Consider the following 11,896-nt stretch of genomic DNA (forward strand, 5'->3'; position numbering starts at 1 on the left):
CTTTAATGACTACAAAGACTTTGACAACGTCTAGATTTAAACTTGTGATAGATGAGATTTTTCACCGCACTTCTAAAACTTAAGTAATACATCACAACCCGATTGTTAATCATAAATCATTTTTTTTTATACAACAACTTACAAATAAACCGTAAATCTCGATTCAAAGTTAGCATATTGATTGGTTGAAAATAAGGAGCCGTTTATTTAAATGCTTACCCGGTAAGCGCTTATCGTTAAAAGTCAACACTATAATTTATTTTATCGAGTAAAATTATGGTACATCAAAACGTATCTTATGCATCAATTTACCTGGTACGCGTTTATCCGGATAAGAGTCGTCACCCTCGCTTACCGGGCGAGACTCTCCATTCTTATCATCTCTCTTACCGGGTAAGATTTTTGTCTTTTCCCATGTTTATCCGGTAAGGAAAATTGTCCAATAAATACTTGCCGGGTAAGCATTTAGTAAACGGCTTATGAACCTTTGAAATAAAAATTCTAAAAATAACCAAGTGGTCATACATTTATATTGACCGTACCCAAAAAACTACTATAAAACATTATTTTTTCGGTTTTTGATACAAAAATTTGATCATTGTTGTCACTGGTCAACTCTCAAGGTTCATCATTAATATTCACTTTCCAGTAAGGTTAATGAGAAAATGGCTCCATTAAATTTAATGAAAAAAGTTTATTAAACAACAATACATCTTAAACCATCAACCTAAACACCATATAAGCTCAAAAACTGTTTGATACTTGCTGAATAATTTGGTGTAAAATAATTACGATGTTCTCATGATATAATGCAAAATAAAATATAATTATTTGATAATTCTGTACTATAAAATTAAGGCTCTTAATGATTAAAGGAGATCCATGATACAAAATTATTCAGAGTAAGAGGCAAACTTTTTTTTTTGCCAAACAAGATAGACTTTTTTTTTGCCAAACAAGATTCACCTCTTAACGGTTCAAAAGTTACCTTTTAATGAAACTATTAAAAGGTAAAAAAACAACCCCTTAATTACATTTTCTTAAATTTATGCTAATCTTAACATTTTAGTGTTTTCTTAAGGGATGGGTTGAAAATGGTCTCACAATACTTGTTGATTGTTAAGTTGTTTCCGTCTCTAAATCCATCAATAAATGGATTTTGTTTGACAAAAAAAAAAACTCTTTTAATAGTTATAAAATCCTTTAAATGATTTTGTATCTTGTGTATTTCTTATTACCTTAACCATTCAGTGTCCTAAGTAAACAATCACCAAACAATTATATTTTATTACACTATATCGTGAAAACATCTTAATCATTATGCACCAAACTATTCAACTACTATCAAACAACCTTCAAACTATTCGACAACTATCAAATCATTCAACAACCACCAAAGTAAAAAAAACTCCGATCAAGTAACCTTAAGTTACACTTCATGAAATCAAAGACAACATAACATAATCAATCATTATTATTATCTATTTGTAGCATATTATAAATTGTACACATTTTACATCACAAATTCATCATATCACCTCTTGTATATCTATAAACTAACATCTACCATCCCACATGATCATGGTCATGACCACATGATCATCCCAAAACAAATGCTTCATAACCATATTTAATCCAATACTTAAAAAAAAAAATGAAAATTGTTGCCAAAATCATTACCATTTGAACCCATCTCTTTCTTGATCCTTGATTCTATTCAACACTCCCTCCACAGCCACATCAAATGCATCTTTCATGCCCTTCAAACCTTCCTTTGCATACACAATTTTTGGAATGTATTCAATCACTTTTTCCCTCATTTCCTTCACTTCCTCTTTCCCAAATTTCTCAAGAACCCCTTTTATGGATTTCCCATTTAGAACCTCCTTCTTGTCGATGAAAACCGAATAGCTCTCGGGTCGACCCGGCAAGAACCATTCGTATTGAGAGTAGGCGGTTCTGTTCCAAAAGAACACCGGAATCGAACCCGCCACCATGCAATCGAAAATCGACCGCCTCGTGAAGCTGTCTCCTCGCGGCTGAAGACAAAAGTCCGACCCGAGAAACGACTCCAGGATCAATGAAGTCCCGTTGGAGCATTTCGACCCGCCGCAGTCCACCACCTGGCAAGAACCAGAGGAGTTGTAACACTGGTTTAACAGGAGTCCGCGAAAATCGTTCTTGATGAGACCGCGTGTCGCGCCAGCGAAACAGAAGAGTGTTGTGCGGGTACGTGTACGGACAAACTCCTGCCACGTTGCGACGTCGGATGTGGAGGTGGGGTGGAATCCGGTGGGATAGGGAACACCGATGTCGAAATAGTCCCATGAGTTACGCTCAATCAGGAGACGCGTGATGTTTCTCATCCCGGGTAAATAAATGCAACGCGATCCCCAATCGTCGTCCTTAGACCTGCGAAAGTCCCATGTGATGCGGCCCATCGTGATAAAATGATCCCAACCGTTGGATTTTTTCCAATAGGGTTGTTCGTGTACCCACTTTAGCATCATACGACAATGACGATCACGGTCTTCTGCCGTGTAATTATTCGTCCATAAATATTTTCCGACGGCAAGGCCGGCGTAGAATGGAATGTAGTATGCCGTAGCAGATTCAGCATCTAGGGTTCTGCACCGGTAGTTCAACATCCGATTATGATATATAATCTCAGATGCAAACTGATCGGTCCAATACCACGACCCAACAACACTCTCCGGTATCACTCCGGCGAGTTTCTTAGCACTACGTCCAAGACCACCGTTAGAATACGTATCGCAACGGGATCCCCAAGGGTTTAATTCATGACAATTTTCTAGCAATTCCGTATTGAAAAAGGGTGGCAAGTCGTAAACGAAAACCTTACCGGAGGAGCATTGAGTAACGTCGGCGTCGACGGCGGCGATGACGGGTACGGCAGGGAGGTGTTGGCGGTTGGTAATTAAGGCGGTGGATATGTGGAAATTGCGAGCAGCTAAGAGGAGGAGGATATGGAGGAAGAAGACAACGAAGATAATCCATGTGCATCGGAGATAAGGTTTGATTAAACTGAAGGAATTTTTCCGATCTAATTGTGGGTTTGGGGGTTTACGGGGTGAAGGAGGCGTATCGGAAAGAGGAAGCATGAGAGTGATGAATTTAGGTGCTTTCCGGCGGAGTAAAGCCGGAATATATGGTGGGGTTTCAATGATTTCTGATGTTCGTTGTTTTTACGGCAATCAATGGTGGTTAATGGTGGCAGCTTGAGAGAGAGAGAATGGGAAAGTAGGGATTATTTGTTGAGAAGATATAGGGTACAGTTTTCTACTTTTCTTTATCAGGTTCAGCACATATTACATCTGCCAACATTAAGTTTAACGTAATTACATAAATCGTCCTCCAACTCCTACAAATGACAAAAAAAATACATTTACGATGGAATCTTGAGTTTCTATGTTTAACCATGACCGAGGAGTTTCCATACCAAAAATATGCTTTAACTCTTCATTATTCAAGAAATATGCTCCAAAGTTGTATTTTTTTGAAAAATAACCTTCAATGTACAAGTCATGGTTGTTCTCTTGTCCTTTATATCCAGTGGCGGATCCAGTAATTTTATAGACTGGGTCCCGTGGAAAATTCTACTGAAGGGAGTGAACGTAGGTTCTGTAAAAAATAAATTTTAATCTGGATAATTTTCTTTAACTTTTTGACTGGGGTCCCCCCTATACATTATCTCCGTCCCTATCTATATCTAATGTACCTGTAATCACCGGTGGATCCAAAAATTATTTCAAACTATTGTATTATTTGACCCTAAAAGAGAAAATATTTTTTTTTAATAATCATGATAGTTTAGTTAGTCAGTTATTTGTATTTCCAAGGAAATGTCATGGTTTTATTTTTGCCATGAATACTGAAAAGCGTATTTTGATAATTTGAATCAAAATACATCCTTATCATTCTTCTAATATTCGAGTACATACCTAACTCCAGTTGTATATATCATACATCCAATGAAACAACTTATTTCATACATGCTTTCTTTTAACAAAAAATACAATTTTTTTAAAGAAAAGCATCATTTTTTTATTAACATGGATATCTAAACTCGTAATGCGAGCCGACTAATTCCATGGTGACCACCTGCTTTGCAGATAGCCCGGAGTCACGACATTTGAACATCCGTATTCTTCCTTGGATTTGAACCTGAGACCTCCAGGTACTTTTGACCATTGGAGCTCAAGCTCAAACCAATCAGACATCTCCCTTGTGGTTAAAAGCATCATTTTATGTACTAAAGATCAACAACCAAAGTCAAGCTTCCCTTATTGCTCCTTTTTCACATTAAACGTTAGCTTATTTAGATGCTTTAACATCATTTATAGGTACGTCATACTTTATGAGATGTTCTGCTTGATGTTTTCCAACATTAAATGGTCTTCAAACCCACATGCCTGAAAGTACTTGCTTTGGTTCCCTTGAATTGCCCAAACAAGTTACCCCGTCTCTTATGTTTTGACACAACTTGTATGTTGACGTATGTGACCTAGAGGTAGATTGGACAAGTTATTGAAATTGATTCAATCTGTTAATACAAAATTGATGATTTAGGGGTCGTTTACCTTAACACTTACCCAGTAAGCACTTACCGATAAAATTCAACAGAATTGTTTACTTAAAGATAAACATTTTCAATAAAAATAGTTAAAACATAGTTTTTTAATAACCAAGATTTAGAGCATATATTTTTATAGATGGGATGTATGAAGCATAGAAACTCAAAATTCCATCATGATATGGGACTATACTTGATCATGCATTTGTTTAATAAGGAATTTTTGTTAAGCTAAAAAAACCCAACATACCATTAAATAAATACGACACATTTGCATATTTTATAATATGTTACTTTTTTTCCAAATGAAAGAATTAAGTTCTAAAAACCCTTAAATTACCTAATATAAATTATCTTAAATATAATTATTATTTTTCTATTATAGAAATCTATACTACATTATAGAATATTTTGATTGTATCTCGTAAGCACTTAATTTTCAAGATTACAAGCGTTAAATCGTATATTATTTATAAATGAATTAGAAGGATACTCACACAATGTAACGAGATATATCTCGATTTCAATGTTTTATTTTATTTTATTTATCTCGGTTGATGTTATAATACAATTTCTGTGTGGTTTTGAGAAAACGATAAATTTTTTATTTTAAAATAAAATATACATATGAAGATATGGTAATTTAAAATTTATCGTTTTTATATAATTTCTTTAATTCATTTTTTTACTATAATTTAATTTAGATTTAATAACGAAGTAATTTATTTTGGTTTAATAATATATTTTTTTATAAAGTTTATAATTAAGTATTTTGTTAGAACTCAATAATTTTATAATTACATTTAAAAAAAATTATATTTAAAATTAGACGTTTATCGTATTTTTTATTATGTTTATATGCAGTTAATTACATGAATTCATACATTAAGCTTTAATATATTGTATTTATTAATGATTACTTGTAATCTTATATATTAAGTAATGTGAATTAATAAACAATACTTTACATTAAAAAAAATGGTTTTTAAGGAATTTTTGTTAAATATTTTATTATAAATCTTTATTTTTATAATGATCATGTTTTACCCCTCTACCGACGTGAAGAACTTAAACATGATTATTTTTGGAAGCTATAATTTTTTTTTTCAAAATAATGGATCAAATTTTAGAAACTCAAACAAGACCATTACACTTTCTAAACTTAAAAATGGATCATCGCTTGTTTTTAAAATTAAATTATTATAAATATAATTAACTTGACATAAATATTGATACATTTTAAATTACTAGAAACTTACTCGTGCAATGAATCGAGATACATCTCAAATTTAATGTTTTGAGAAATCGATAATGTTTCCATATTTGAATAAAATAAAAAATTTAAGACACATCAAACTTTTTATCGATACTAATATCAAACTAACAATTTAAAAGTTCTAATTTTTTGTATACTTTTAGTGTAATTTAATTTAAGGTTTTAATAACGGATTAAATTATTTTAGATCCAATAATATAATGTTTTTGTAAATATAATTTTTATTTCCATCTTCTTATTATAATTTAGTTTAATTTTAACTATAAGGGTACTCGAGCAATACAGCGAGATTCATCTTCATTTTAATATTTTTTTTGTCTCTATTGATGTAACATGGTTTATGTGATTTCGATAAAGATAACGTTTTTTGAATAAAAATAAATTTGATGATATCATAAAATTTTGAAAAATATATCGATATTAATATCAAATTAACTATTTAAAAGTTCTCGTTTTTTGTACATTTTTTTTAATTCAATTTTTTTATTATAATTTAATTTATGTCTAATAGCAAAGTAATTTATTTTTGGCTTAACAATATAATTTTTATAAAGATAATGATTTTGTTAGAAATTCATGATTATCCTAATTATATTTTAGATTTTTTATATTTAAAATAATATTTTTATCTTGTATTTGATTATGTTTATCTACAGTTAGTTATACGAATTCAAAAATGGAGCTTTAATAAATTGTACTTACGCACAATTTAGTTGTAATCTTAAACTTTAAGTAATATGCATTAATACACAATATTTCATGCATAAAGAATAATTTTTAAGAATTTTTTGTCAAATGTTTTATAATATAATATAGATAACGAATTAATTTATTTTAGGATTAATAATATATATATTTTTAATAAGTATAGCAATTAAATATTCTGTCAGAACTTTTTGTTTATCTTAGTTATATTATATATTTTTTATACTTAAAATGAAATATTTATCTTGTATTTGATTATATTTATTTGGAATTAATCACACGAATTCAAACATAAAGTTTTAATAAATTATACTCAAGCACAATCTACATATAGTATTGAATTTTAAGTAATATGCAACAATAAACAGTAATTAATACATAAAAATAGTTTTTAAGAATTATTATAAAAAAACTTAATAATATAATATAGATTATTCTTTATTGGACACTTACATCATATTCCTTAACTTCAAAATAAAAACAATGCATAATCTTTTCTAAAATTATATTTTAAAAAACTAATTTCTACCCAAACAGTAGATACTTTTAAATGTAGTAAAACATCTAGCGATGCAAAATCGTATAATTAAAATTGAGTGTTTGAATTCTTAACTTTATAATCGAAGATGTATAGCACTGTATTGCACCAGTTATATATAATATATAAGTATTTCACTGTTTTTAATTTGATACCTGTATCAATAACTATTTTTTCTATTTTTTTTTACTCAGTTTATAAATTTTTTATTACAAGTATATTAACATTAAAGTATATTCATACAATATTATAAAACATTTACAACTTATTATTACATATATAACTTTTAATACATCTCTCCATAAAAGTAACTAAACCTCATTCATAAACATGTTTAAATATATACTAATAACAAGTAAAATACTCTCTTACTTTTTTATAATCACATAAAATAGAAAAATAAAATAAAATAGGTAAAATATTGTTGATTGATGTCTATGTGTAGATATATATTTTTTAAACTAGAAGAGTACTATTGCAATGCAACGAGATAAAATCTCGATTTAATGTTTAGTTTTTATTTGTTGTATCTATCGATATAATACGATTTTATGTGATTTTGATAAGACGGTAATGTTTTTAATTTCGAATGAAATATAAATTTGAAGACTATTTAATAGTTTTCGTTTTTTTTGATGTAACCTCTTTAATTAAATTTTTTATTATAATTTAATTTGTATTTAATAACAAAAAAAAATTATTTTTGGTTTAATAATATAATTTTTATAAAAATAGTAATTAAACATTTTGTTATAACTTAATGATTATCTTAATTATATTTTAGATTTACTATATTTAAAATGATTGTTTATCCTATATTTTGTTATGTTTATCTACAATTAGTTACATAAATTAAAAAACGGAGCTTTAATAAGTTGTGCTTACGTAAAACTACTTATAATCTTAAATTTTAAGTAATATGCATCAATAAACAGTACTTCCTACATAAAAAATGAGTTTCAAGAGTTTTTGTCAAATACTTTATAATATAATATAAATATCAATTGATTTATATTTTTCTTTATTTGGTTTCCAACTTTATTGGAATATACGTTTGAAGGCATACTTAAAATAAAAAAGCATAAAAAAGTGAGTAGTTTTAGGTATCTTTTCCTACCCTCTTAAAAATCAGCCATGAGGTAAATAATGGGTAAAAACTCCATACCCATACCAACGGGAAAAAGGACCATAAAAGTACATAGCAACCCAAACAACAAAAATGGACCACAACGTAAAACAAGAAATAAATCATGCACTAATTCCCAAAAATACCCTCACGGAAAATTTTGTCATTTATTTACTGACATACATATGAATTATTAATCGATATATATATATATATATATATATATATATGTTGAGTTTACGTGAGGTCAACTTGTTTTTGTAAGACCATGATACCATAATTTTTACATTTGAAAAACTTCACAGTAAAACATTCTAAAAGTAAAAAATAACCGAACATTCACAACAAAAACACTATGAAGGTTACGTTCATAACGTTTTGCTATGAAGTTTCAAGTGTAAAAATATGGTATCATGGATCTCAGTTAAAACAGACAAATCTCACGTGATGTATGTATATATAAGTTTATTTCTAAAAGGCCGTTTAACCAAACATTTACTGATAAATTCAACATCATCACTTATCTTATGGGTAAGATTCTAATGTATCAAAATGATACGATATACAACAATTTACTTGATAAGTATTTACCGGTAATAGTCGTTATTTTGCTTACCGGATAAGACTATCGATTCTTGTCATCGCTCTTACTTATCGTGTAAGATTATCGATTATTAATATTTTCATCCGATACGATAAATGACCAAATAAATGCTTACCGGATAATTATTTAGTAAACGACCCTAAATTAATTATAGCTTAAATTGATCAAATTATTCCCACAAATAACAAAGGATTTGAAATTGTCACCTATGAAACTTTGTGTTGTCACCTCCATTTAATTATATTAATAAGTTTTAAAAACATTTTTAATATAAATCATCATATTAATTATTTTATAGAATTTTTTTAAAAATGTCATATGAATATATATTTTTACAGAACATTTGTTTTTACAAACATTTTTCAATTATTGTGAAATTAAAATGTTATTGATTTAAAAAAATTATTATAACATTTAAAAAACGTTATATAAACTTATTATAATATATTTTATTATTTTATAAAAATAAGTTTATTATAACAATTTGACAAGTTCGACGTCATTCTAATAGCCTATGACAACCCCACACGATGTATTTCCAATAAATTTGAAAAAAATAAGTTTATTATGTAATAATTCTGAAACCGAGGACCGATTTTGTCAATAGAGTAAACCTTGGGGCAAGTTATACAATTATAGATGAAGCTGAGGTTTACGGAATGGCGTGTCCATCTGGGTTACCGGTTGCCAAGAGCAACCGACAGAGTAAGGATCTTCCTTTTACTGACAGGTGTATGTTTTTAAAAAATTTAGAAGCAGCCAGGTAAATAATAGTAGCAGTGACGGTGACACGTAGAGAGAGGCAAACGGTAAGAGCAGACAATCATATTAATGAGATGACACGTGGGGGCCTGTATGACGACGTAACTAATGATCATGTGATGGTCACGTGGCTATATAGGTGATGCAACTACAACAGATTCTGTTTCTGGGGCAGCGTTGAGTGGCGGGCGTCAAGCAAAAACGTCAGCGTTGTTGGCTCTTATATAAACGGAAGTAACGTGGGGTGTTAATTCCCGCCAAATAATAGAAGATTGTCCGGCGAGCATCTTTAGCCATTTGGTTCCAGAAAATTGCATCAAAATGGAATCAATTTTTACTTAATTTTTATTTTGGGAAATTAATTTTTAAAATCGTTATTTTGGAAACCAACTTGCATCTGATTTTTATTTTTTCTCAACTTGCACCTGATTTCTATTTTGGGAAACTAACTTTCAAAATCGTCATTTTAGGGAACCAACTTGCACATGATTCCTATTTTGGGAACCAACTTGCAAAATAATTATAGAAAAATAATTAAAATTTATTTTGTTCCAAAAATTAATGCAATAAAATATATTTTTCATTTCAAATCTCGTTTCTTTTTAATTCAGATATCAAATTTAACATTTAAAAAAAATCAAATTACTACAATAAAAATTGTTTTTACCAATGCAAAAAAAATCAATTTAATAGAAAAAAATTAATTGATGAAATTGGTTAGATATAAAATTTTTGAATATGATATTTAATATTTATTATTTATTACTAAAAATAAAAATATTTTTAATATTTTTTTGAACAAATATAATATATTTTTTAAAAGTTAATATTTTTTTGGTAAAAAAGAAACAATTTTTATTTTCCTTTTTTCAAAAAAACACATATTTTTTTTAAAATATTAGCGAGATAAGTTATGTTCTACTAGTTTTATTGATATTAGTATATTAATGAATAATTTAATTTTTTTAATTCATTTAATATATTTATTAAATAACATGTAAAATATCTAAATATTAAAATAAAAAATACAATGTTTAATAATAATTAGTAGATGCTATAATAAAATAGTTTTGAAAGTACAATGATGTAGTAAGAAAATCACGTTACTATAGTACATGTGGACAGTCTACGTGGACAATGAGGTGAAATGAAAACTTGGTATAATAAGTAAATTTAAATCAAAATGTTATCCAATGCTATAATGGGTAAAAAAATTAAAGTACAATGTTCTAATAAAAAATAGTTTGAAAGTACATTGTTGTAATAAGAAAAACTGAAAATACAATGTTATAATAAAGAAATTTATGAAAGTTGATTGCTATTTTGTGCATTTTGCCCTATCATAAAAACAAAAATATATTAACAATTTAAAATTTCTATTTTTTTATAATTTTTTAATTCAATTTTTTATTATAATTTAATTTAGATTTAATAACGAAGTAATTGATATTTGATTTAATAATATGATTTTTGTATAAAAATAATAATTAATTATTTTGTTAAAACTCGATAATTATCTTAATTATATTTTAGATTTATTATATTTTAAAATGAGATGTTTATCATTTATTTGATTATGTTTATGCACAGTTAATTACAGGAATTCAAACGTAAACTTTTAATAAGTTATACTTATGCATAATCTACTTATTATCTTGAATTTTAAGTAATATGCGTCAATATACAGTACTTCATGCATAAAAAATAGTTTTTAAGAGTTTTTATTAAATGTTTTATAATATAGTATAGATAAGTATTAATCATAGATAAATATATAAATACTAGAAGGATACTCGTGCAATGCATCGAGACACGTTTTCATTTCAATGTTTCGTTTTATTTTTTATCCATATAGATATAAATACGTTTTTATGTGGTTTTGAGAAAGCGATAATGTTTTTATTTTTGAATAAAATAAATTTTTGAAAATATCATATAAAATCTACAAAAAATATATCAATATTAATACCAAATTAACTATTTAAAAGTTTACGTTTATATATATTTTTTTTTTCAAAATTTTTATTATAATTTAATTTAACTTAATTTAGATTTAATAATATTTTTTATAAATATAATAATTAAGTATTTTGTTAGAACTCAATAATTATCCTAATTATATTTTAGATTTTTTATATTTTAAAATGAGATGTTTATCCTATATCTGATTATGTTTATCCGCAGTTAATTACACGAATTCAAACATATAACTTTAATAAGTTGTACTTATGCACGATTTACTTGTAATATTGAATTTTTAAGTAATATGCATCAATAAACAGTAGTTCATG

At 27.6% G+C, this 11,896-nt stretch overlaps 1 protein-coding gene across 1 annotated transcript; it reads right to left on the reverse strand.

The window, feature by feature from the left end:
* Positions 1-1,463: 1,463 nt before the first annotated feature.
* LOC112511979 (xyloglucan galactosyltransferase XLT2) lies at positions 1,464-3,234 on the reverse strand. The gene has a single exon (XM_025117745.1). It carries the CDS (start codon positions 3,120-3,122, stop codon positions 1,677-1,679), a length of 1,446 nt encoding a protein of 481 aa, XP_024973513.1. The 5' UTR covers positions 3,123-3,234; the 3' UTR covers positions 1,464-1,676.
* Between the last annotated feature and the right edge of the window lie 8,662 nt (positions 3,235-11,896).

The sequence above is a fragment of the Cynara cardunculus genome (genome assembly GCF_001531365.2).
Source record: "Cynara cardunculus var. scolymus isolate 2C chromosome LG 1, CcrdV1, whole genome shotgun sequence".
Lineage (NCBI taxonomy): Eukaryota > Viridiplantae > Streptophyta > Magnoliopsida > Asterales > Asteraceae > Cynara > Cynara cardunculus.